The sequence below is a fragment of the Chaetomium globosum genome, genomic scaffold (genome assembly GCF_000143365.1).
Source record: "Chaetomium globosum CBS 148.51 scaffold_5 genomic scaffold, whole genome shotgun sequence".
Classification (NCBI taxonomy): domain Eukaryota; kingdom Fungi; phylum Ascomycota; class Sordariomycetes; order Sordariales; family Chaetomiaceae; genus Chaetomium; species Chaetomium globosum.
Window position 1 is genome coordinate 1,016,770 of NT_165980.1, and position 25,924 is coordinate 1,042,693.

Here is a 25,924-nt window from a genome sequence, read left to right on the forward strand (position 1 = left end):
CCTATCTATCCCCGCTCTTCGCGACGACGCTGATATCCGATCCCGACATCATAGAATGTTTTCACGCCGTTGACGCACCGTTCACCTTCTCCCCTCAACCACTCAATCACCCCATCCACCGCGTCCATATCCCCCGCATCCACCTTATCCCCCTTCCCATGCGCACTCAACTCCGCCGTCGCAGCATCCATCGCCGGCTGGCAATTCCGCACAGCCGAGCTCAGCGCATAAATCGCCTTACGGCGGACAGCCACATCCTCACCCTCCTTCGTAGCCAGCCCCACCAAGATGGGCAGCCCACCCTCCGCAAGCAGGCGCTCCTGGGTGCGGGCATTGTTCTGGACGGCGGTGCCGACGCACCACGCGGCCATGCGGCGCATCTCGGCCTCGTCGTGCGCCAGCAGCCCCAGCAGCGGCGCCCACAGCTTCAGCGGCTCTAGGTTGTTGGCGTTGTCCAGCGACTCGATCAGCTGCTCGAAGTTGTCGAACGCGATCAGCTGGTTGTCGAGCGTTGCGCTCTTGTCCGTCAGCACCTCCATCGCCGCCTTCATCAGCTCAGCCTCGGACGGCCCGCCGAATAGCGCGGATAGGATCTCGGGGTTAAGCTTGCTGTTGGCTGCGGCTGCGCTGGTGCCGTTGGTCTGGCTGGGGGCGTCGGCGGGGGTTGTCGAGGTGTTGTTGCTGTCGCTTGAGTGGGTTGTTACGGCTGTTGTGCCGTTGGTGCCGTTGGTGCCGTTAGCGGCTGGGGCCGACGATGGAACTGAGTTCTCGATGCTCCATTTGAGCAAGCTGTTGAGGTTTCTTTCCATTTTGGATTTTGGAGGGGTTGAGGATTGGAGTTGGAGCAGTGGCGGTTTGTGAGGCCGAAGATGTCACTGATGTATCTCTTTAGACGCGTGCGTAGAGGAATAGAGCAAGTAGATTGATATTTTCCAATCCTCACCAGTGGTTTTGTTCTAGAAAGTCAAGCCCAGACTGGAATTTGCTTGCTTAGTCTTGCCCGACACGGCTAACAGTTCGTGATTCTGCCCTGTTCGCGAACCTTCAGGAAATTTCCATCCGAAACAGGCTAGTCCGCCTGTCACGTGAATCTTAAATATCTTTCCCTCACCGCGTTCTCTAGCGGGAGGAAGAGAGAAAATGAGGCGGAGAAGGGCTGGCGACATTCCATATCTACTCTCGTTACCAAACTCAACAAGATCAAGAAGTTTGAGGTATTTTACAAGGGCTTGATGTTACTCTCAGACCAACGGGACCTTGCTGGTTCTTGACGCCTTCACGGTCTGTGCTTTACCCCTCCAAAGCCAAGGAAAAAAATATTGCCCCACTTGCCCCTCGTCGCCGCTCTTGTCTAAAATTCCCATGGTCAGAGCTTCTGATAATCCCAAAGTCGTGGGGTAATTTGTCGGTTCTCAGCATTAGGACCATGGAGAATTGTGACCGCTATTTTTCCGGACTATGTGCATACACACCTACAGACATAGAAAGCTAGGGGGGTGTTCATCATTTCTTGGGCAATGTCGGACCTTTAATAGATCGGAAATGGCGAGATTTCGGATCGACCAAACTGCTTTTGGGGGTGGAGAACGGCCCCTGATACCACTGCATGGACCAGTACGTCAGCCCCTTTTCCGCCATCGCTGAGGACGCTGCTTCGGACGAGATCTGCCCGTGGAGCCGCATTGTCTCCGGTGTTGTTGTGCACGGCATCCGGCTTCAGGCTGGTATAAGATCCAAGGCTATCGTCTGAAATGTTGTTTCGAGTTCAACACCTGCCAAGCAGCATACGTACACCTCGCCAGGCTACCGAGATAGATACCCGCGTCAAAGATTCCTCTCGGGAATGGTAAACGGTGCCTGCTTGGCATCCAGGTGGTGATGCGTATCTCTTTGTCACAACATTGATTATTCTGCCATCGTGATGGTCGTTGAAACCGCTGAAAGTCCTGGGCAACGTCAGCTCTGTCATGTCTGACTTTTAGACCGCGCACCGTGCCAGGACCTCGCCGTGCCCCCCTGCTGTGTGGCAACGCCTTGCCAAGAAGTCTGATGTTCAGCGTTACTGCACCGTAACTGTCGTGCCACGTACTGTCCGGCTGTTGATGAACTGGGTAGAGATGCGATGCGGTGATGCCTTGGCGAATAATTTAGACAGCAAGGGCTTGCCGTCTCCCGCTGCCTGCGCGGTCTCCCGTGCTCAGGCGGGTATGTTTTGACGTGGAATTCTTTGTTGAATCCCAGCCACAGCGAGTTACGAAAGCTTGTGGCCAACCCGCAAACCAACCAACCTCGCTTTCATCAGGCCGTCAGCGTAAAAGAGTAAAAGCGGCAGGCGAATCTGTAATCTCTGCCAATCAGGCAGCTCCATCCGCCCCCTAGCAAACCCCACCAGCTCCCACACCGCCCACCAGCGTTCTTGCTGCCCCACAAACCGTCCAGCTTTCAGAGGGACATGGGGCGCAGGGACCCAAGGCTTTCCTTCCTCCACCCGCGCACATATCCCCCTCTCTCAACCCACGCCAACCCAAGCACTGACCTTAAATTCACCTCCCCTTTCCAACCTCGCGCCGCGACTCTAGCCATCTCTTCTTATTACCTCTGCTGCGTGCTTCGCAACAGATACCATCACGACTTCCGCAGCCGATCCGGAGATCGTACGAGCTGAATAATTAATTTTCCCCTTTTCCGCTTTTTGCACCTTTCCAGCCGTCAAAATGGAGGGTACGTCGACAGCTCCCGATCCCCGAAACCTGACCTCTTTTGGTCGGGCCCCATCGGTTGTCGCGCGCATTGCATCATGTTGAGCAGCTACTGACTGGGATTCCGTGCTGTAGAAGAAGTTGCTGCCCTCGTCATCGACAATGGGTAAGGCGACCCCCATCCCCCCTTTAGCTCACCGACTCGGCGATCGTGGGCGGAGCGTCGTCAGCGGCGGCCCACTCGTCTCGCCCAGCGAGCTCTATCGCCCAGTCGACGATAGCTTCACACACAAGAATGTATTCGGATGGACGGAGCTGACATGCGAGTAGCTCCGGTATGTGCAAGGCCGGTTTCGCCGGTGATGATGCACCCCGCGCTGTTTTCCGTAAGTCTCCCAGCCCCGGCCCCGGCCCGGTCGGCGATAAGCCGAGCTCCGGACGCTCGTTGGCACAAACAGACAAGCTAACAGCGCCGTTTAGCGTCGATTGTCGGTCGTCCCCGTCACCATGGGTAGGCTTTCAGTTCCGGTATCTCTGCGATATGGGGTCGCTGGCTAACGCGCCGCTAGTATTATGATCGGTATGGGGCAGAAGGACTCGTACGTCGGTGATGAGGCGCAATCCAAGCGTGGTATCTTGACGCTGCGCTACCCCATCGAGCACGGTGTCGTCACCAACTGGGATGACATGGAGAAGATTTGGCATCACACCTTCTACAACGAGCTCCGTGTTGCCCCCGAGGAGCACCCCGTCCTCCTAACCGAGGCTCCCATCAACCCCAAGAGCAACCGCGAGAAGATGACGCAGATCGTCTTCGAGACCTTCAACGCCCCTGCCTTCTACGTCTCCATCCAGGCCGTCCTGTCCCTGTACGCCTCCGGTCGTACCACCGGTATCGTGCTCGACTCCGGTGACGGTGTCACTCACGTCGTCCCCATCTACGAGGGTTTCTCGCTCCCGCACGCCATTGCCCGTGTCGACATGGCCGGCCGTGACCTGACGGACTACCTCATGAAGATCCTGGCTGAGCGCGGCTACACCTTCTCGACCACGGCCGAGCGTGAAATCGTCCGTGACATCAAGGAGAAGCTCTGCTACGTCGCCCTCGACTTCGAGCAGGAGATCCAGACCGCTGCCCAGAGCTCCAGCCTGGAGAAGTCGTACGAGCTCCCCGACGGCCAGGTCATCACCATCGGCAACGAGCGCTTCCGTGCTCCCGAGACCCTGTTCCAGGGCCCTCCGTCCTCGGCCTCGAGAGCGGCGGTATCCACGTCACCACCTTCAACTCGATCATGAAGTGCGACGTCGATGTCAGGAAGGACCTGTACGGCAACATCGTCATGGTGAGTTGAATGCGGCAAAGCCCATGAAGCGCGAAAACACAGCTAACGAACGCCTAGTCGGGTGGTACCACCATGTACCCTGGTCTCTCGGACCGTATGCAGAAGGAGATCACTGCTCTTGCTCCCTCGTCCATGAAGGTCAAGATCATTGCTCCCCCCGAGCGCAAGTACTCCGTCTGGATCGGTGGTTCCATTCTCGCCTCCCTCTCGACCTTCCAGCAGATGTGGATCTCGAAGCAGGAGTACGACGAGAGCGGCCCCTCGATCGTGCACCGCAAGTGCTTCTAAGGTAAGATTTTATGCCGCCGGCCGACCGGGAACGTTTGCTTACCGTTTGAGCAGCGCAGAACTTGGGCAGCTTCCCGGATTGTCGCGAGACAAGGCCGGCCGCGCCACGGAAGACCTCGGCGCCGCGCGCGTGTGTCCTGGGCGAGTCTCATATCATACAAAAGTTTTGACCCTGGTCAGGTATTGGTGGGCATCTAGCATTCTCCGTTTGGCACATGTGAACGCACGGGGGCCTTTGTTTCCTGGGCGAGCTGGCGCGTGCAGGGGGCGGCGCGGACAAGTAGGCCAAGCTTGATGATACATTCTGTTACTGCGCCTGTGGTGATTACGTCTCGTTCGTAGTTGGTCGTCTTAAGAATCTTGCGTTTATTCGTCATTGTGGTTGTGGAGTGGAAGTGTTGGTGGTTTAGTTTATGAAGCTTGCGCCGCCGTTTATTCTTGTTTGTACCTGTAACTTCCTCTGCCCTCCTAGCGGGTATCATCACCTCCAACTCTTGTGCCCTTTGTGTCTGATTTGTTTCCGTGCCCACCTTTACTACCTCCCTTCCTCTCTCTTTTCCCCCTCGCCATTTTCTCGTTGCTTTATCCCCTCTTCAACCCCTACAGAACTTTCAGCTTGTAGTTGTTCCTGCCCCTCCCCAACATCACCCTCAAGCTCCACCTCCAGCTCGCCCTCCTCCCCCTCCTCCCCTTCCTCCCCTTGCGCCTCGCCCTCAGCACCAGCCAGCTTCCGATACTTGCGCCGGCTCTTCTTGGCCTTGCTCGCCGCCCGCTTCCGCTTGGTGTCGCCCACGATCGCCGCGCGCGACTGCGCGCCGTTGGCCAGCTCGTCGAGCTTCAGCGCGAGCAGGTCGCGCGCGATCTTGCGGTTCTGTGTGCGTGAGCGCGTGGCCTGCGATTTTACCACTAGCCCGGTCGGGATGTGTTTGAGTTGGACGGCCGAGTTGGTTTTGTTCTGTTGTGGAGGGGCGGGGGGTTAGTTATGGGTTGGTTGGGACGGTTTGGTCCGTTGTTGACGGGGGGGTGAGGGGGGTGAGGCGTACAATCTTTTGCCCGCCCGGTCCGCTGCCTTTGAGGAAGGATTCTTCAATGTCGGACTCGGGGGGGTGCTTGGGCCGTGGGGGGAGCTGCTTGAGGTTGGCGACAACTGAGGTCGTGAAGCTGTTCCTCAGCTCCAGGCTTGAAGCGACGCCATGCCGGCCGCAGAGAATGCCTGCGGGGCGGAAGAGGGGGCGCAGGCTGGTAAAGGGCCGGAGCATGACGTGGGCATCTCAAGTCATGTCATCGCTTGAGCCGTGGTTGTTGTCAATGCTCGGTGCTTGGTGCCGGATGTTGCCGCTTCCAGTCCGAGAGCCAAACGGGCTTGCATAACGCCCGGTGGGGCTCAAGCTGCTTCTCCAATCAGAACGCTCCCGAGCTTTCCGCCCGGCAGGCAAAGCTTCGTCTCGTCCGATTTGCACTTCGCCGACCCTTGCTCCTGGATTTCGATGCGAACTGGCCCTGAACGCGACCTCGAAATTGAACCCGCGACAATCTCGAAAGCAACGAACCTCCGAACAGCCACTTCAACCACATACACGAGCGCGCAGCTACCCAGGCACTCAAGAACTTTGCAAGACCCCAAGCGACGAAGAACCGCTCCCCGAGAACGCCATCATCACATCGAGCCCCCTTTTTGCACAACCCCCTTAAATCGAAATGGCTTCCCAACTCGAGTCTTTCAGCAAGTGGCTGCAGCTTAAGATCTACCAGCTGGAAGTGACTTACAGCGTGTACATCTACACGCCGATCGAAAAATTCATCTTCTGTACGCCGTCCCTGCCTCTTCCCCTCTCCTCTTCCTCCCCCATCACTCTCCCTCCTCCCTCTTACCCCCAACTCCCGCTCCTCTTCACCACCACCTCCCAACAACAAACCCCCTCCACCCCCACCCCAACAACACCCACCGCCCCATATACACTAATATACTAACCACGCCCCCCCTCAAAAACCAGACTCGGTCCTCTTCCTCCTCTTCTCCCTCACCTTCATCGCGACCGTGCTCTACCTTCCCCAGCACCTGCAGTTCATCATCAGCCGCGCGTGGTTCTACATGCACGGCGACGCCTTCGACACGTCGGCGGCGGCCAAGGGCGCGGTGGGCCAGGTGCTGAGCTCGGTGGTCGGGACGATCGGGACGGCGGCGGCGGCGGTGACGGCGGAGTCGGTGAAGGAGCTTTGAGTGTTTTCTTGGGGGGTTTGGGGTTTTGAGGGATTGGGAGGCGCGGTGAGGAGATGGGGATGGGGAATGTGAATAGGGATGGGGAGTGGGAGGGCGTTGGGATGGGGTGGGATGGGATGTCTTGTTATGTAATGCGGGGAGGCTCACGATAATGGGTGCGTCGTTGTCGTCTGCACAAGAGAACGGGGAGGAAGCGCACTCCACAACGGAGGATAATGGCATGGCAAATGCGTATGAAAGGGGCATGGCGTTGAGGAATCCTTGGGATAGAGCCCGTTTTGGGCCGTAATAGAATAATACGAGACACGGGATTTAACATATATTCATCATCATGGACCATTTGATCATATTGAAGCATGTCTTTTATTCACTCACCATTGGCTTGTTCTACAGCGCAAGGAACGAGTATATCCTTAACGACCCGTCCTCGCCCGCGATCGCCAGCTCTTCGCCTTTGCGTCCCTCTCTCGTTGGTCGCCACGCAAGCTGCAACACCGCCTTGGGCAACGACAACGCCTGGCCCACAACCGACGTCGACACAACCTCCACCTCACCATCATTGACCTTGAGCGTCAGCACAGACACCTTACCACCCTCCGTGCCGACAGCCAGCAGAAGCAGGCCCGCTTCCGTCACCTCGGGCACAAAATCCAACGCTGTAACGGGATGTTCCTCGGTAACCGCCTTGCCCAGCTCAAATTGCCCTCCCTCACCCCCCTTCCTCACCCACACCTTAACCAACTTATCTCTCCCCGCTGTCGCAAACACCCTCGTGCCGTTGGCATCATCACCAACCGGCGCCCAAGCCGCATCCAACACCATCCTGGTGTGGCCTTTGGCATTTGTCTGCGCCAACTTATATCCCCCATCCCTCTCGCCCTCATTCTGGCCTTCACTCGCCTGAGTCCGTTCCCAGACAGCCCACCCGCGATCGCGCCCGACACTCAGAATGTACCGATCGTCCCGCGAGAAGCGCACGCGGGCGACGGTGAGGGTATGTGCCTGCAGGGGCGGACGCAGTTCGGTCCAGCCGCGGGTTTCAAACAAACGAATTACGGCGTGGGTCAGGGAACTGGCGCGGCAGGCGCTCGCGACCAGCGTCCCGTCATGGTTGGCGGCCAGACACGAGATTTCGTAGCCGTGCCCGTACAGCTTCTCAATCTCAGGCCAGAGCGTGTGGCGAGAGAGGGACTCCTCCAAGGGAGGGTGGGTAAGAGTGGAGAGAGGGGAGGGCTGCGCGTGGGTGGTGGCTGTGTCGGGGTCGGCGGTGGTGGGGTCTATCGCTTGGTTGGTAGAGGAGTCGGCGGCTGGCGGCCGGCCTTCTTCTGGGGAGAGGGTGGTAACGGCCTTGTTAGAGAGGCCGAGGACCGGCATGTTGGCTACGTCAGGGAGCGCCTCTTCGGTTTCGGGGGTGGGAGCGGCTGTGTTTGTGAGGTGACTGAGCATGCGGGCGACGGCTTTGGGCTCGGTGAAGACGCGCATGAGCTTCTCGTCGGCACCCGAGACAAAGGAGGCCGGACCAAGGGCGGAGATGCAGTTGAGATCATAGCCATGTATTTGCGGGCGTGACATCTCATGCCAGGAGTTGCGTGCATCGAGCGCCCATTCCGCGTGGAGGCGGGTTGTCTGGTCGGAGCTGGTCGAGAGGAGATATAGACCGTCGCGAGACCACGAAATGCCTGTCACGGCGCGGGTGTGACCGGATATAGCAAAGTTTTGCTTCCACATATCTTCCGCCGCATCGTAATCCCATCGCCGCCAGCTCCCCGTACGACCGAGGGTGATGACGGTTGTACCCGAGGGCGACCACAGGCCAGTCCAGAACCCGCCGATACTGCCCGTAGCCGTTGTTGCTCCTTTTTCTCGACTAATCTCCCCAAGACGAACGACGGTGAGCCAAATGCCAGATTCGGTATCTGATTCCCAAAGGGATAAGGTGTTGTCGGCCGAGGCGGACAGCAGCTGCAACCTGCCATCGGCAGCACGGAACCAGCGGGCGCTGTATACCCAATCTTCGTGGCCAAGGAGAAGGGCTTCGAAAACTATACAATATTCGGTGGCCCCAGCATTTATTTTGTGAGCTTTATTCCCGGGTGTGAGGGCGTCGGCTGAAAGCCCAAGCCTGCTGCGCTGAGAGCCGACAACGTCGTGCCTTGGTGAATACGCCAGAGACGGATGTACTTGTCTTGGCTTGCCGACGCAAGGAGGATGTCGCTACCCTTCTCAGGCTTCTCGCGGATGAAATCGAGTGAGCGGATCCAGTTCTCGTGACCTGGCAGGGTGGCCTGTAGGGTGAATTCGACCCCTGGATTGCCGTCTGCCGCAGAGGCTGTAAATATTTGAACGGCGTTGGTAGTCCCCGCAACAGCTAAGACGAGTCCATTTCCTTCTTCAAGTGCGCTCAAGGCGAGAGTGAGAGGCATGTACTTTCTAGTGGTCTTGATCGTCTGGAGGAGGGTGATTTGGCCAGCTTCGAAAACCCAGATCTTGACTGTGGCATCCGCAGCGCCCGTGGCGAATATTTGTTTTGCCACATCCCCAGAAGCTGGACTTTTCAGAGCGGCGATGCAGTTGATGGGTTCGCTGTGCTCCTGAATGGTCTGAACGCACGAAGCGGCGCCCGTCTCCGAGTCTATAGCCCAGAGCCGGAGCTGCTTGTCGTCTCCGCCCGTCACCAAGTTCACCGTCTTGCTCTCTTCATTTCTTCCGGGCAAGAATGCGACGGCTCTTACGTGAGCAGTGTGCCCGCTGAGAATATTTGAAATGCCTTTTGGATCCTGGAATTATCATCCGTGAGACGTTGACTCAACATGGAGAGAGGGGAGAGCGAAAACAAGCTTACAGTTGGGTCCCAGAGACACACGTTGGAATCGGATCCAAATGCAACGAGCCCATCTTCAGCCCAGTCGGCAGCAGCTGTGTATCGGTTTGCGCCTGCCGACAAGTAACGACTCTCTATCATTTTGTCGGCCATAATATGTTCGCTCTTGCCCTCACTCTTCATTCACACCAGGCAGGAGGCAGGGGGTGATTGTTGTGTGATTGGTCCGTTGTTTTACGAGGAAGAGTTTTGGGCAGTTACACCTCTTGGAGCTTCGTGCGTGTACTACGTATGTGTGACAGTCTGAATTACGAAACATTACCAAAACCGTTACACAGCCAGATGGACCCACCCGACCCTTCTTTCCAGATCTCCATTTTGGGCGGCTGAGACAGCGGCATCAGCCCCCAACGCCGCACATGCAACACTGCATTGCCTTATCACTTCCCCCTCATTCACACTCTTGCTCACTTATAACATCTCACATCCCATAATCAGCAGCACACAGCCCGCGCCCTTGACTCGCCTATCTGCCCGAAACTTTTCGGACACCTTTACAACATGTCGAGCGAAACCCAGTCGGGAGAAATCCCTATTACGGTCGACTTCTCGTCAGTCATTTTTTTTTTCTTTGCAGTCATTTCAAACAAACCCCGCTGCAACACACCCCTTCCCTCCTCCAGGGGTATTCTATCACACCTCAAAAATCCGACTTTTACACGCTGGCTGACATGATTGCACAGCGGCGGTCTTGAGATGCTCTTTGACAACCAACGCCGTCACTCTGTCTCGCTCCCCGCTGTCGGCACCGGCGGCCAGCCGGCCAATATTGCGTTCCTCATCCAACATTTATGCAAGAACTTCATGAAGGATCCGCGGGCCGAGCTGTTTGTCCTAGACAACCATATGTGTGTCTTTTTGCCCCCATCTCCGTTTTTACCCACCTGCATGCTGATTTGCTCAGCCGCCCCGGCATTCTAGTGCTCATCAATGACGCCGACTGGGAGCTCGAAGGGGAAGAAGCCTATGAGATTCAGCCGCACGACAATATCCTGTTTGTCTCAACCCTCCATGGCGGCTGACCAAGCCCGCCATCCCAAGGTCTCCGGGGGTCAAACGCAAGGTCCGCGAAACCATGGAATATGCCGGTGCCTGAATTAAACCTCCCCGACCGGGCCCACTTCCTTCCGAGCAAGCATCACACTCCCATCTCCGTTCCCGTGTACGGCACCCGCCTTGGTTACTGTGCCACCCACACGGTGCGCCGTGCGAGATGACGCCTGTGATGCCGGCCCCGGGTCCAAAACCAGTCTCTCCCCGGTGAACCAGAAGGGATCACCTGATTCTCCCGAGCTGCAAGCCGGAACGTTGTGCAACCGCGAGCGCCATGTTTCCCTTGAGAACATGGTGTCTCAAAAACAAAACAAACAAGCTGGCCGGTGGCTCAACGGTAAACAGCTCGGCTAAGCTCGCGAAACGCGGTTGACACGCCTGCTGGCTCGGACCCACTACACAGTAAGATAGTTATAGGGGAGGAGGAATGATCGCCACGGGGAGATGGATATATGTACTCGTGGTGGTTAGCTTCCGTAGCGGCCAGCCTCCAACTGGTTCTCGATACGAGCGGGAAGAACACACTCGATCGAGACAATGAACCCTTCTGCAAGGAACCCGCCAACATTGAGTCCCATTACCCATTGAGCCCATGCCCGTCCACCCATCCTTCCAAGACCATCAAACAAACGGGGATGGCCGAGCCGAAAACAGGCGGCGGGACCCGCACACCCTCGAATGTAACAAAAAACCTCAAAGTGACTATCGCCACCGTCAGGGGAACGGCGAAAAGCCTGAAGTGATGTCGCGAAACAGGGCGATCCCGACGATGAGCGGACAGGGCAGGTCGGACGAAAGGGTGTGCTAATTCACCGACCTGGCGGAAACTGCACACACACACACTAGAGACAAAAACAGAAACAGGGTGTGCGCGGAGTCGGGTCAACCAACGCAACCCCTCCCATCCTTCAGTTCCAGATGCGCACGACCGGGGTCGAGTTAACTGGTGAGTTACCAAAACATGACATTCCGGCCTCCAAAGTCCACTGTCCGGGTTCCGGTCCCGGGGCCGGGGGGGCCGTCCCAACCCTCCATCAGACTCCAAAGACACCAACCACAAGGATCGGAACCCACTCCCCCCTCTTCCCCGAGCAAGCGGAGGGAAGAGGAGCAACCTAACGAACCCCGGCGCGGGCCCGGGGAAGTGGAACGCAACAAAAGCTCCTCCAACAAGTGCCTCCCCGGAAAAGATCCCACCAAGCAGGTCCCGCGACGGCCATCAGACGCAAGGCACAGCAGGGCTCTCCAGCAAGGCAGGTCCATGTCCCCCCCAAGCCACTGGGGGCAAAATCACCAGCTCCCTTCTGCCAGTTTTGCCTGATTTGCCCATTTTGCCCATCTGGCCTCTGACGCTAGGACGCATCAGGGCATTTTCAATTCCACTGGTCGCCGCAAGGGTTCCCGCCCGCCCAGGGTTTGCGACCTTGTTGTCCAGGGTTTTGCAATGGTGCAGGGGTTTATTTGAGTTTGCCTGCCGGGATGCAGCACAGACGGCGCGTCAGGGCCAAGGGCCAGGGCGGGCGAGACAGCCAGAGCGATCAGCAGCTTACCCAGTGCGGAAATTGACGACACGCGCTAACGGCCCCAAGTTAAACCCCTCTCAGCCAGGGCAAGGCGAGCTCGCGAGAAGGGGGGGGGGGGGGAGGGGGCCGAAAAGGGATGCAAATGTCGAAAAGTGAGGCTTTCATGGGAGTGTGCCATTCAGCCAACCACGAGGCGGGACGCTGTCACTTTTTTTGCCCGCTGCTTCGTGGTTGGGGACCTAGGAAGGAAACTGGGAAGGTGGTCGAAGAGGAAGGGGGGGGCGGGGTATTGTCCCATGTGCATACCCTGTCCGGGCTAGCTGCCTCCATGCCCTCCTACCTCATCATGCGCGTCTCGAGGTTTGGAGAGGGGGGCACGGAGGTGACCCAAAAAGAAAGAAGGGAGGGGGGGATTCGATCGTCATGGACGGTCACGACCTGCTGGATCTTGCAGCATTTGAAACGCAGAGATCTGTACATCGGAGGAGTTTTTGATGGAGGGGGGAAACTTGGCAAGGTCTGTAAGAATACTCATGTCATGTTGTCACAGCTAAACTACTACCTAACGTACTCAACGTACAGACAGCCCGGTGTGCACCCCCTAAAGTTCCCCTATACCAGTGTTTCCCCCACCCAAAACGTAACCGCTTGATATGTACCGCCCAAAGGTCCTCCTCTGTATTGTTTAAACCAGTGCCCATTATAACCCTCAATATGCGAGTCCGATACAGCGCTGTCCCTCGGTAAATGCAAGTAGTCAAAAATCAAGCCGCCGCCGCCCCCGTTTTTTTTTATCCATGACCACCACTGCAGGTCAGGTTTGACGTCCTGTAGCCCCGTCGTCGACAAAAAGAAGACCAGAGCAGAGCTTGCACACCAATATAAAAACAGATATAGGAGAAGGAAAAAACAATAAAGACAAGAAAAACACGCAGTGCCGCAACCGCCATGCCGTTTCGTAAAAATGAAAAACAACCTCTCCCCAAGGTTCGCGAACAGATTCTGGCCTCCCCTTTTCGGTCCAATATATATAATATGACGTGGAAAAAACAATGAACAAAAGACAGATTTGAGCGTTTGTAAACAGTAGGCGAAACAGAAAGTGTTCAGAACAGCCAACCCCTTGAAACAAAGTAAACAGAATCCGCAGGTTGATGCTTAGTAAAGCCTCTCACCAAACGTCAACTCCCGGCCATGTTCATCCTCGTAGGTGTGCATGACCGGCGTGGAGCCGTGGACGCTGCTGGCATCGCTGAGCTGGTCCGAGTCCATGCCGTAGCCAGCGTGGCCGTACGGTTCCCGCGTGTTGATGCTTAGCGAGCCGAAGAGCATGTTGGGCGGCCTGCTCATGCTGTAGGCGGCCGGGTTGCTCACCCCGTAGTAGGGAAGGCCGTGGTGCACGGCCTGGTGTTGTTGTTGTTGCTGCTGCGTCATGTGGAGATGCGAGAGTGCGTGAGGCAGGAGTGACATCGGGTAGGGACCAGTGTGGCCATCGGGGTTGATCGGGCTCGTGGCGGGAGACGACTGTGGTTGTGGTGGGTGTAGCATCATAACCCGCTTGACCTTGCGGCCCTTGCCGCGGCCTTTGATGCCCTTGTTGGCGAGGTTGTGGACGTCGCCGAGGTACTTGGCCATTTCCTTGTCCTCCTCGGATATCATACTCTTGTCCTTCATGGCAGCGAGCTTGGCGTTGAAAGCCTCGATTTCCTCAACATGGTATGTGTTTTGATGGGCCTATTTCTCAGGTCAGATGATGTGTGGGCAGGTAAGAAGGAGGGGGGGGGGGGGAGAGTTTACTTTAAGGTTCTCTTTTTGCGGTAAAGGGCTTTGGGGCAGTTTGCAAAACCTGCAAACCCAAACAGCTCTCAACTCTCTCCTGATGTGTGTCCTCATGTGCGCCTTGACGTTCGAGAGCTGAGGGAAACACTTGTCACACTCGGGGCATTCGTAGGGTCTTTCTCCGGTGTGGCGATTAATATGTGTCTGCATTGTGTGTCAGCCCTCATCCACTTCCAGAGATTGTCTTGAGCCATGGCATACCTTGAGGTTGACGCTTTGTGTGAAGCGGCGTTGGCAATACGGGCAGACCTAAGTGTTGTTAGTATTCAAGGTCTGATGCTGGAAGGAAAAATGACTCACGTAAGGGCTTTCGCCAGTGTGGGATCGTCGGTGGGTGTCAAGGTGTTCTTTTGGGCAAACATTTTGGAGCACCCGGGAATTTCACAGCAGAAACGCTTCCGCTTCGCCTTCCCACGAGCACGCTGTGTCTTCAAAGAACCGGTCAGTGCGAGTTCGTTTAGTCGTAGGGTTCTAGCATCGCATACCTGGTTGTCCTTTGCCGCCTCCTTCTTCTCATCCGCCTGTACGAGCTCTACCTCGTCCGCAGGGCCGAGGATCTCACGCTTGGCCTCGATCACCCGCATGACATTGTCGATGGCGGTGTTGAACTGGTGAACGGGGGTGGCTTGTACCCGAGCGTTGGAAGCGGCGGCCTTGGGAGATGGCGAGCTGGAAGAGTGTGCCTCACTCTTGACTGACGGACTGCAGCTTCTCTTGATGAACGGCATCCCTTGAGCCCCTCCGTTCGCGGCCGGCTCCGGCGCCATGCAACGCGGCTGTAGGCGCTCCATAGACTCCTGGGGCTTGAAGGGCGCATCCAGCATGGGCGGCGCGCTGTAAGGGTTGTACCCGTCGTAGGATATGGGCGCGTGGTAGTGAGGAGAAGGGGGAGAGGGCATCGGAGCCGAGCTGAAGGTGGTTGGGACGAAGTGCTGGGAAAGTTCAGGGCGCGGGATATGGGCTGTGGTTGTCGTCCGGCAGTCATAGGAAATCATGCTGGTTGGCGTCATGCTGAAGTCGGCGTTGTCGTGTTGCGGGTAAGGCCAACGGGCCCAACTTTCCGGATTTGTAGGCAAACTACCGATAGCCATTTCGCCGGAGAGGATGGTGGTTGTGGTGGAAGATGAGGACTTGGGGAGAAGATAGATCGTAAGATACACAAGCAGCAAGGGGAGCAGCAAGATGATGGTAAACGTGAAGGGAGAAGCCACTTGGGGTTGATATACGAAGTATAAGCCGTGTGGTGATTTCTGCTGGGTCTGGATCAAAACCATGAGACCAAGAGGCGTTGGGTTGGGCGAGAGGGCCACTATATCAACGAGCGTAGCAGGGGGTAGAGATCTGGACGAGCCAGACAACTGGGACGCCACGGCTGTCCGAGATCTCATCGAACAGAGGGGCCCTGGCAGGTTCTGTGCGAAGGTCCAGGTCCCTGGACCAAGCCCATGGTGTCCATCTTCCACTCTCCCCGGGCGGCTTGTTTCCACCCCGGAAATCGACCAGGACCCCCACCAGAGAAGCGGAGCCTGAAGCCACGGCAGACGAGCCGGGGTTATGCTGTATCACTTTGGTGGCTGCCCGGGGGGGAGGGGTGGCAGATAACTAGCCGTAAACAGACACCCTCGACTTGTCCCTTTCAGGGTCGAGAATGAGACATTTGGCCGACAGGGAGCTGACTGGACGCACAGAGGGCAAGCCAGGTGCCAGGGGGGCGTATTCAGTTCCAGACCTCTTTTTACCGGCATCTCCCGCCCTTTCTTTTTACTGTAGCGATGGCTGGTGTTGAGGGTGTGAAAGCCAACCTGCAAGCTGCAAGCTGCTTCAGGCGGCTACTTGGCGCTGGAACACGATCCTGCAGGAGAAATGACGACTAGTAGATGGCGCGAGTTGAGATCTCATGGCCCCTCTTCGATCTCTCAGCGTTGTATTGTCGTGGTTCTGGGCGTGCTGCGTGTCCTGCGTGTCCTGCGCGTCCTATTGCTTATCGGCTCCGTTCGCAAGCATGCCCTATCTGGCACATCTTGCGCATGGGGGGCATCTGCGGTTCCATGAGGGACTTGTTGTGTTGGAGTGTTGGAGTGTTGCAGAGGTTTCAACTTGAATGGACCCCCGTGGAAGAAAAGGCAGCGACGACGGCAGGATGTGCGTGGAAAGTTTTCGCAGATAGGGTGTGGTAGCAGGCACGATACATCGACAAGGGTTTGGGGTGCCACTCAGAGACTCCGTTCAACGAATTGGGCGACTCCTCTGGAAGGGGTGGGAGGGTCTTGCACCTTCCAGCGTGTTGGGTTGTCACTTCCCCCCCTTCACTGGAGGCCTTTTTCTGGCTCAGCGCGGCAAGTCCCATCCATCCATCCTGTCCATCCTACCATCCTGCCATCAAACACTGAAAACCCACCTCTCCGCTCCCCCACTCGCCCGCCCGCCCGTTTGACGTTTGACGTTTGGCCCGTTGCCTATCGCATGCGGGAGTCGTCGCCATCTCTGGACGAACCCATTCGCCCAGTGATATTTTTCATCACCTCGCACGTGCCCGACTCGCGACAGTTCGCCTGCTTGCTCCCGCCGCGGAAAGTCGGAATGTCGTGTAATTTACCATGGCGCACAGGCCAACACCCAGATCAAGCAACCCGGGCGCGGCATTCGGTTTCCAATACCACGGTTGCTGACCGCACTGTCGCAACACCGGGGACCGAGAGATGCATCCCGGTGTGGACCGTGCATGCGGCCGGTGGGTAGGTGGTGTCGGGACCACCACCATTTCAGCTCGCTTCGTCTCCTTGTTTTTCGCCCACACCAACAAAAGGATCTCGTGGTACTGCACCCTAGCACTGTCGCGATGACCGCAAGAATCGCCACCCAGTCACGAATAGTTAGCTCTTAGTTGTTGCTTTCCGCCCTTTCGAATGTTCGATTGTGTGTAGTGTACTCCATAGCGGGCGCCCCAATCCCAGAACTCCCTAGCAACCTTCAGCTCCTCCCATCCATCCCGCCGTCGATCTTCCTCAGAGGCCACCAGTTGAAGTTACGGTGTACATGGGTTGCTGCGGTGAGTGTCCCCACATGGTGGAGAAGTGGTTGCCCTTTTCGTTGGTTGAAAATCCCCGACGCCTCGTAGTGCACGGATACGTACAAAAGTACGAAATATGTCCCGGTTGTATGTGGGTAAATTATCATAATTCATGCATCGCAGGACAAATGTACCCAGGTCCTCTCGACCCCGCCTCCGACAACTCGCGGGCAGCGCCAGCCGCAGTTCTATTCCTGTTATTTCTCTCTCTCTCTTCTTTCTAGGTACCTACATGCCTCCATACCGCCACAAGCTTCAGGCGGGCGTAGGGAGAATTCAGCTCAATACCTCCCCTCCCCCCATACAACAACACCCAACCCATAGATGCATAGATCCGAGCGTCAACCCCAGATCTCACCTCGGGAGCCATGTCTCGAACTGAGGGAAGTGGCAGATATTGTTAGTGCATAGAGCTCGTTTCAGCTCGCAAATGACAAGGTTGCATCCTCTGGCAACGATGGACTCCCTTGCCAAACCAAGGCACCCATTCCGTGCAGCGTTTGCCACACCACGTTTCCGGGTCCGCGGTTGTGGGCTCTGGCTGTCCCAAGGAGAGCCAACCGGAGCCGGTAGTTCTGAGCCCAGAGATTTTTAGATCGCCCCGGAAGCCGGCCCCGGCCGCAAGAAGTATGCTAGCGCCCTTCAGATCTGAGCTATCGCCTTTGCTCGCAAGCTCGCCTGGCCACCTGCAGGTCAAGACAGATGCGGCAGGTCATATCGACAAGGAGGACCCGCTTTGGTGCCAGCGGACACGCACCAAAGTCACTTTTTTTTGCCCTTCGCGCGCTTCTGGCTCCGGCGGCCATGATCATGGGCAGCGTCATCTGAGCCGCAATGCTACCCCGAAAGCCTGGGCCGTTTCATTTCCAGCGACCCGTCCGATGCGGTCCGTCCAGGTTCCCGGCGATGATGAGGGCTTCCCCGACGGGGCTAACAGCGGCCTTAGACAAGGAAAGTGAGGCATTCGGGCAAACCGATCTACCGGAGCCAAACCAATCAGCGTGGGATAATCGAAGCGACGGTGATTGCCCGCATTTCCCAAACCCATCATCGTACATACTGCCAGGAAGGTGGCTGGCAGGGCTCAAGGGGGGAGGCGGGAAGAAGAGAAATGGTTCTGCGCGTAGGTCGAAGGCCGAAGAGAAAAAGGAAAGGGGGGGGGGGGGGGGATGCCGTAAGTGGCAGAGTGGAAAAGACAGCCGTTCAATGCCTCCGCCCCCGCCCCGGATAACGGTTCAGCTATGTGCATACCTGGCTACCATGTATAACTGCCTAACGGTAGATAGCCGTTGGGTGCAATTCCAAACCAGGTGATTGTCTCCTGGTGTGGTATGCACATCCGCATCCCATCCTTACAGGTGCGGTTGGAGGTGAGGTAAGGTAACATTCGTATTGTCATGTACCAAGTAGGTACTGAGCGGCAACCCCACCCCTCATTTCTGTTTCAGGGGTAGCGCGCAGTCGCCCTTGCCTCTTGATACCAGCGCTCTGGTTGCGGGAGATCCCCCGTGTCAGGCTCGGGGCAATCTTTCACAGTCAATTGGCCCGTCGCCAAAAGTCCCATGCCACATTTCGGGAGGGCGCTATGCCACTTCGTGGCACCGAATTCGCTGACACGCCGAAACGACACGTGCTTACAACGGCTATAAATGGTGGCGGAGATTTGTAGACCGCTCCTCATCTTGTGTCGGTGTGGTTTGGGCATGGCTTGAAGGACGCATATCGACCGGGAAGAGTTTTTATTACCAGGCAGAGGGTAAAAGCAGGTGCCACGAGCTGCAGATAATTGCTCCTTTTTTGCTGTAATTTCGCGACGTGGGGGTGCCCTGCTTTCCGAAGGAGGTTGCAACGGCAGGTAACCTGGAAGTGGACATTGGGACGGTACGGAACGGGAAGGGAGGGAAGCCCCACACCGTTCCTTCCGTCTTGTCTTGTCTCCAGTCTGTGTGAGAGTCTGTCTCCCTCCATCAGTCCCGCCCGCCTACCTCCACAGTTCTCCTGTGTACCACTGGACCTCTATTCCATCGCCTCCACTCCACCACTAGAAAGTCCCATCCCCATCCATGCGAGCCCTGGAATGATACTGGGTAGTCGCGGAGAGCGAGAGCTATCCAGTCTCCCAGTCGCCAGTCTCCAGTTTCTAGGCACTGAACGAAACCCACTGGCACCACTCGCATCATTGGCACTCAGATCATGTCGTTCCCATACGCCGCGATGAACGAAATTCCAACTTCGGCAACTCGAACTTAACCAATGTTTCACTCGCATCTCGATCCCATTTAATCTTTTCTGCAAGTTGCCTTTGCCGACAGCTCTTGGCGAAGCAGATCCGGCAGCGATCCTCCCCGAACACTCTGCCCCTCCGTTACCACCTCGTCATCACGAGATGCTCCCGTGGACAATCGCCGGCCCTCATGGCATCATAGGCTCGCTTCTCCTGTCGTTGTTCCGCTTACCGCCAAGAGATAATGTTGGAAATGTCGGACCCCAAGATTGGGGGGCTTTCGGCCCTTGAAACAAGAGACCACGAGGTCTGCTCCCCGGCCTCAGCCCCGCGATTGGCTACCAAGCTCGGTTGCCAGTTGCCATCGGTTACAGCCGCTGCTTCGGGAAAAACACGCTAATGTCATTGAACCTTGCCATTCCTGCCCTCTTTTTCTGCTCATGGTGGGTGGATGTCACCCGCCGCCGCGTTTCGCCCACCATCAAACGTCCCCGTTCCATGTCGGCGGGTCAGCCGCCACCGTCGAGCATATTCATTTTTGCGCCTCGCGGGGGGGTTTGATACCCTCGGTACATGGCTCAGGCATGGATATGGCACCGTTGCGCGAGAGACCGCATCGCCAATTTTGTCTAACGGTGGGCCGAGCTACATAACTACAATGGGTGGAAACAGAAAACGGCTTGGTTGTAAAAACACAGCCTCTCCCTGACCTCATTTGAGAGTTCAGCCACGCCTTGCCGGTTTCAGAGGGCCAACCTCGCTACAGATGCCACGAGGCAGACCTGTTCTCACTATCGAGCGGGGCTGAGAGAGGGTCTGGACACAAACGGGCTGCTAGTTGCTGGAAAAACCGGCTCCTCCACAAGCCGGATTACCTTGTCTGCGATGTGCCACGACAAAAACAACAGCAACAATAACAACACCAACAACAACAACCACATCATCCCCCGGGCCATGCCGCTATTGTATTGGACAATGGGACAAGGGATATCACGAGGCCAATTGTCACGTCGACGGTGATGTCCCAACAGCCGGATCCACCTTTTGCTCTGCCAGCTTTGCATGGTCAACTCGTCATTCGACGCTCCATGTTGCAGCCATCCGCAAATCCTGTCCCTTCCCCCAACTTCCTCGGTGGGGGCGGGGAAGAAAGGTAGGATGCGTGTACCCTGACGGCCTCGAGACGAGCTTTTTTCTCCCCTCCCCCCCCCCCAGGCCGTAAGGGAGTTGCATGGCACAATGCGCCTAGCGCGGATTGCGTGTTTTGCCTTGAGCGATACCGGCGGCGGGCGAGACAGCATTGGCTCTGCTCTGAACCCAACCAGCGGGTTGAGGGAGCCGGAACATCCCCCCCAAGATCTTATCGTGACTGCGGGTACCAGCATCGGAAATCTCGCTCGAGGCAGCACGGGGGCACAGACTCGTCGGGGCGGGTTGGGTGGGACGGTGCCGGGGCCGCTTACCATGTCCAACCTTTTCCTCGTCCCTGGCCTACCGCAAGGAGACACACAGACTCCTAAATCCCCGGTGTAACGGAGCATTACCGGTTCCAACAAAACTCGGGCCAAAAAATCTATCCACTGCGAGTGAGAGGATGCATATGTCACTTCCAGATCGGCTGAGACTCGGGAATACAACACGAGCCATGACCCTCCCGGAGCATCTCCCGACAAATTAGGATGGAAGGACAAATGGTAACACCGGCGCGCCCCTGACCAAAACTCAGCATTTGCATCCGCACCCGCATCTGCGATCATCCGCGCGAGGCGGCGCGGCTGAATACCGACATGCCGGCCCTTGAACTTGATTTCCCGGGCGATTCCCCGAAGCGGCAGTCAGCAGCTGTCTCCAAGATCCGGGCAGGTTCCCGACAATCACAACGCCGGCTCCGCACTCGGTACCTGCATCTTAGCACGGAGCATGCTGTGCTGTGTGTCACAGAAGTTACCCCCCCGTTGAGACAATGGCTACAATGGCTCTGTATCCATCGTTTCCAGGTCCCCGAGAGCCGAAGGGCTGCGTCGCCGGACTGATGGAGCACGGTCACAGTCTCCTGCGGGCTAACTTACTCACTGCTCAACCGGGGGCCCACGGAAAATTTCCTGGGGAGCCGCACTCCAATGAGCCCCCCTATCCACCCTCCGCTCAATGGCCCCCGATCTAGGCCGCCAGCATCCTCATCCCTGGATTTTACCCCGGATTGGTCAAGATGGTTCCCGAAAATCTGTTCAATAATCGGCAGTGGCGGCCAAGACGCCCGTCAACCCTCGAGAATGGAGATCGGCCGGGGCTCTCGGTCGTTCCCCCATGGCCCCCAGAGTAGAGTCCTCGAGGGACTCGAAGACTCCCATTCAAACTTCTTCCCGCCAACGGACGAGGCACGTTTCCAGTGGGGGTTGCCGCAAAGGACGTCAACGTCTGGCGGCTCAGCTCTGCAAACCCCAACGGGCACGGGAAGAGATGCTCAACCATCTCCACTTGCTGCGCGGGCAGAGCCGTCAACCGTCAGCCGCACTGGGCTCCCTTGTTCTCTCCCCGGTCTCTTTCTTTGTCTTTCCCCAGCTCCTTCCCTGCGCTCCCCTTGCGGAATCTCGAGCGAGATACGAAGTATCGCAGGCCTATCCCGGCTGCAGTATCCACAGCAGAGCGGCAATGGCGTTGATGAGCCTCAACGATGGCGGAATGCCCCCTCCCCTATCGCGGGTCGTGTCAGGACACACCTCCCCCGTTGGCGGTGTCGAGATGATCCACAGCCAAGAGATGATCTCCAGGGTCCAGCGTCTTGGCCCATTTTCGCCTCTTTCCCCCTTTGTTTATGCCCACAGCACGCTAGCTTCCTCATCATTCGAGCCCGCCTTGCTGAATTCCGTTTCGTCAGCTGCCCAGCTCCCCTCAAGTGAGTGGAGTTGACGTCCGTCTCGGCCCTATGTCTTACCCGCACACGAAACGAAACGCGTGTGTGGGAGATATTCCGCCGGGTGATCGACAGCACTATGCTGGGTCAGTTGTGGGAGCGAAGGGCAACGTGTGGTCTTGGTCCGTGAGTTTCCGCTGGACGAGGATCGTGGCTCTGAGTCCGGCAGCGCTACCCGGCCTGGGCGTGGCGCCTTCTTCTCCTCCACTGCACGCGATGGAGGCTGTCTTGTCCTCCGCAGTTCGTGCCTACGCACGTAAACGTCGTCTGGCTAGTCTGGCGCGCCGGAGGCTGCCCCGAGTTGTGCTCCGCGGATCTTGCGGGCCCGCCGGCTGTGACGTTGCAGGCTCCTCCCAGCAGTCAGACTTGCTCCGACGCGGAGGACCTCACGGACTCCGAGGACGTCCCGCTGTTTTGGCTTGGCTTCGCTCTTTTCTGTCTTCCGACTCTACTCTCGATAGTGAGGGAAGAGACCCAAACGGCGGCCTAAGTCTGCCGGATGGCCCCTCCGATGCATTAGACATATCGGACTGCGAGACACACAGGCGGAGCATTCTGTCTCTCCCTACCATGCCCTACCCTGTTCTCTCTTACCACTCGTTGAAGACCCAGCTGAGTCTTCTTTCCCCTGACAGAACCAGATGCAGAAGTCCTTTCTTCAGACGTGCAGCTAGTGATGGTGCTAAACCAGAAGCCGGCTGCAGATGCGCGGCTGTCTCGTTTCGACTGCACCCTGACTACGAACGTGCCAACCTACATACACACACGCGTACATGACACTAGGCCGGCTGAATCCCCAACTCTTTCTTTTCTCCCACCTTATGTATGCACCCTTCCGACGGCGCTCTTCTGGTTACGTCCCCGACTGCGCAGTGGCTGGAAAACTCTGTCGTGTCGTACAGTACCTGCATATGCGCACGGTGGCGGTGAGACTGTCTGCAGAATCTCGCTCCTCCAGAAGCTGCAAGATTGATTGTTGTCTTGAGCGCAAGTTGGGGGTCTGAGTCTGACGCCCGGCCCGCCGCTGCGGCCGCCTACCGCGACAAGTCTATGCGCTACTTCCTGGTTTCGAACTACTCCTGCATGTCTTGTTTCGGCTGTGTCACCATGCCCGTTCTCGTCTTCGTTGAAGAATGATGCTGCCGTCGTCAATGCGGCTACCTCGTTCGTTCGTCAGTGACTTGCCCATTCCGGCTGTTGAACTACGTCGCACATAGGGGTCGGCGAAATGTGGCGAGCTACGCTGCTGCGGGGAGGGGGATCGGAGAGGATCTTCGAGGCCGGGTGTGCAGTGGAAAGCTCTCTGCCGAGTTCTCTCTTCCTGTTTTTCGTTTCCCGGTGCCGGTCCCTTGGTCTCTCTTCCGTCTCTCAATCCTACTCGTGCCTTTACGGTCTCTCTTTTCGTGGAGGGGTGTGTCTTCCGGAGTCGATCCCGTTCAAACGTACATACATACCTACACCCACACCAGGGTAGGTGGGGGGTTCTAACGTTACTCTTTCCCGCCCCCAGCACTCAAGGCTTGTTGCCCATGTCCCTTCTATGTACGTGCACGCTGCTGCTGCTGCTGCTGCTATTACTGCAATACAGATTGGGGGGGCGATGGCTGGAATGATCTGGCTTCTGTTTCTCCGGTCTGGACCGACTGGGCGGGAAGCGCTGCTGGTTGGGCTGAGCTTCCTGCCGGCCCGTCCGATCATCCCCTATTCGGCCGAGCCACATGCGTCTGCATCATTTGTTTTCTCTCTCCTTCTGTCTCCGTCCCTTGCCACTCCGCCACGGGGCAGGGCTCCTCGACCGTCTCGGTGATTTTCTTTTCCTTGTTCTATCTGTCTCTTTCCCACTCTCCCACTCTCCCACTCCCGCTTCATCTACCCTGGTGTTGGGGGCTGCACCGATAATCAACGGTTGGGCTGCCGTCAGGCATCGGCCGTACTGTGCCGAGGGGAGGGGAGGGGCGGGGGGGGGGGGATTGTCCTTGTGTCTCGGGTGTTGGCTGATCTCAATTATGAGAACGGGCGGGATGGGGCGAACCGTGGTGTCCTGGGCGCTGAGGCGAATATTGGCTGCTCATTAGGGTACCCTCTCCCGCATGGCTTGACTATTTTGGGGACGGGAAGGAAGAGATGGGGCTAATGGCTGATGGTGATGGTGATGGATGGATGGCGAGTGAAGAGGCCATGTTGTGATGAAGGACTGACCGGATTGGTGGGGAGTTGGCGACCTGGCTCCGACGGCGTGGCGAGGGTGGCTTCTTCGATAGCGTGGGCGTCGTGAGATGACCTCATTTGGGGCGGGTAAATCGGCGCGTGTTGCTTGGGTTGGGCTTGGAAGCGTGAAGCACGTGGCGGACTGGTGAAGTTGGGGGACAGAGATGGGGTGACGGGCACTTCTAACCAAAAGAAGCAGAACTTGGGACGGGGAGCAGGGTGCGAGGAGCAAGAAAAGTGAAAGAAGCAAGGAGCAACAAATCAAGGAAAGAGAAAGAAGTACTGTGTAAAGGAAACCAGGAAAATAGAGAGAGGGGAAGGGAAGAGAGTGAATGGATTAGAATGAGAGAAACTGAGTCAATAACGAGTAGATTTTGGGCTTCCGAATAACTTTCTTTTTCGTTCCTCTGATCAAGGGTTTCGGCGGCATCTATACTTCGAGTTCAGAGAGTAAAGGGAGATGGGGTGGTAGGAACGAGTGTGAGCGCTTGCAGAATGGTGGGAGTATGGACTTCCTTCCTGCGAGATAGTGTTGCGGTAGTGCCGGTCCCTTGAACTTGCTCTAAACTTGGTCTGAACTTGGAACTTGAAGTATGATTCAGCTACCTGCCGGTTCACTGAGCCTGTTGAGACTCAAGGAACACACTGCTACTCGCCGATACGCAGTCACCCTGGCTGGAAGTTGACCTCTTGTCTAGCACGGTATCATTGCGAACTCTAGTTGATGATTTAGGCCTATATGTTGGTCAAGTGAAGTGGTGAAGTCTTGCATGACTGGCTTGGGGGGTTTGTGTCCGAGATAAACGGGGCGTAGAGACTCGGTTTAAGCCTGAAGTTGATACGGCAGGATGGTTGTTACTGTTGCGAGGGCTGAAAGCTTCACGACGCAAAGGTTGGCATTGTTGGTTAGATATATGGTAACCTAATGGCTTATGAACCAGCGTGAAGTGTTGACTCAATGTATTGCCTCAGTATAGGGTAGAGACTGTGTCGGATTCAATGTGTTGTAGGATGGTTCACTGTGCACATGCTGATGCCCCTCTCTCGTCATTGTTTGTCTATAGTTTCGGTTCTTCGACTCCTCGCCTGGTCTTCGATTGTCGACTCGCCGGAAGACCAGTTGCCTGCGCTATTGCCCTCGCAGTCCTGACAACCATCCATTACTACTAGGCGGCCATTTACCGCTACCGCTATAATGGTGCCTACGTTTTGGTAGATCGAGACCTACTATACGGAACTAAAGACTTCACCATGATTATAGCCTGATGGGGACGGATAACCGTCACATTGTAAAACAGATACAACCACCTCTAGTGTCACAGTCTGACGGTCATGAAGGACCGTCAGGGAAAACGGAACTGTCTATCAAAGGATATCCTCACAGAGCGCCTCCTCGTCTAGTCTAAATGGCCACCTTCCCTTCATCACCTTCCACCCACCTGGGCAGATAATACTTTACATTCTCATACACCAAAAACGTAACCCACGTCGCGGGCAGCACCCGCACCACGCCAGGCATGACGCCCCGATAAAACCCCCTGACACCCTCCTCCCGCCACAACTTCCTCACCACCCCCGAAATCCCCCTCCCAAACTGCGCTTCCGCATCATGCTGCTGCAACCGACTCCGCAACACCTGCAGCGGGTACGTAGCCGCCCCC

General features: G+C 56.9%; 7 protein-coding genes across 7 annotated transcripts; 3 read left to right on the forward strand and 4 right to left on the reverse strand.

The window, feature by feature from the left end:
* Window positions 1–5: 5 nt before the first annotated feature.
* On the reverse strand, window positions 6–809 carry CHGG_07157 (uncharacterized protein; the record flags this gene model as incomplete). The annotated part of the gene is made up of 1 exon (XM_001224812.1): window positions 6–809. One exon carries the CDS (start codon window positions 807–809, stop codon window positions 6–8), a length of 804 nt encoding a protein of 267 aa, XP_001224813.1.
* A 1,905-nt stretch (window positions 810–2,714) lies between these two features.
* On the forward strand, window positions 2,715–4,330 carry CHGG_07158 (actin; the record flags this gene model as incomplete). Its single annotated transcript, XM_001224813.1, has 7 exons — window positions 2,715–2,721; window positions 2,835–2,865; window positions 3,030–3,085; window positions 3,180–3,210; window positions 3,269–3,962; window positions 3,998–4,042; window positions 4,100–4,330. 7 exons carry the CDS (start codon window positions 2,715–2,717, stop codon window positions 4,328–4,330), a joined length of 1,095 nt encoding a protein of 364 aa, XP_001224814.1.
* Window positions 4,331–4,865: 535 nt separating this feature from the next.
* On the reverse strand, window positions 4,866–5,589 carry CHGG_07159 (uncharacterized protein; the record flags this gene model as incomplete). Its single annotated transcript, XM_001224814.1, has 2 exons — window positions 4,866–5,201; window positions 5,374–5,589. 2 exons carry the CDS (start codon window positions 5,587–5,589, stop codon window positions 4,866–4,868), a joined length of 552 nt encoding a protein of 183 aa, XP_001224815.1.
* Window positions 5,590–6,938: 1,349 nt separating this feature from the next.
* Window positions 6,939–9,749, reverse strand: CHGG_07160 (uncharacterized protein; the record flags this gene model as incomplete). Its single annotated transcript, XM_001224815.1, has 4 exons — window positions 6,939–8,593; window positions 8,716–9,328; window positions 9,394–9,485; window positions 9,725–9,749. The coding sequence occupies 4 exons, from the start codon at window positions 9,747–9,749 to the stop codon at window positions 6,939–6,941; spliced, it is 2,385 nt and encodes a 794-aa protein (XP_001224816.1).
* A 3,417-nt stretch (window positions 9,750–13,166) lies between these two features.
* On the reverse strand, window positions 13,167–14,938 carry CHGG_07161 (uncharacterized protein; the record flags this gene model as incomplete). The annotated part of the gene is made up of 3 exons (XM_001224816.1): window positions 13,167–13,715; window positions 14,049–14,096; window positions 14,333–14,938. The coding sequence occupies 3 exons, from the start codon at window positions 14,936–14,938 to the stop codon at window positions 13,167–13,169; spliced, it is 1,203 nt and encodes a 400-aa protein (XP_001224817.1).
* A 1,972-nt stretch (window positions 14,939–16,910) lies between these two features.
* CHGG_07162 (uncharacterized protein) lies at window positions 16,911–17,876 on the forward strand (the record flags this gene model as incomplete). Its single annotated transcript, XM_001224817.1, has 4 exons — window positions 16,911–17,004; window positions 17,142–17,182; window positions 17,242–17,316; window positions 17,415–17,876. The coding sequence occupies 4 exons, from the start codon at window positions 16,911–16,913 to the stop codon at window positions 17,874–17,876; spliced, it is 672 nt and encodes a 223-aa protein (XP_001224818.1).
* Window positions 17,877–21,448: 3,572 nt separating this feature from the next.
* CHGG_07163 (uncharacterized protein) lies at window positions 21,449–22,545 on the forward strand (the record flags this gene model as incomplete). Its single annotated transcript, XM_001224818.1, has 2 exons — window positions 21,449–22,037; window positions 22,331–22,545. 2 exons carry the CDS (start codon window positions 21,449–21,451, stop codon window positions 22,543–22,545), a joined length of 804 nt encoding a protein of 267 aa, XP_001224819.1.
* Between the last annotated feature and the right edge of the window lie 3,379 nt (window positions 22,546–25,924).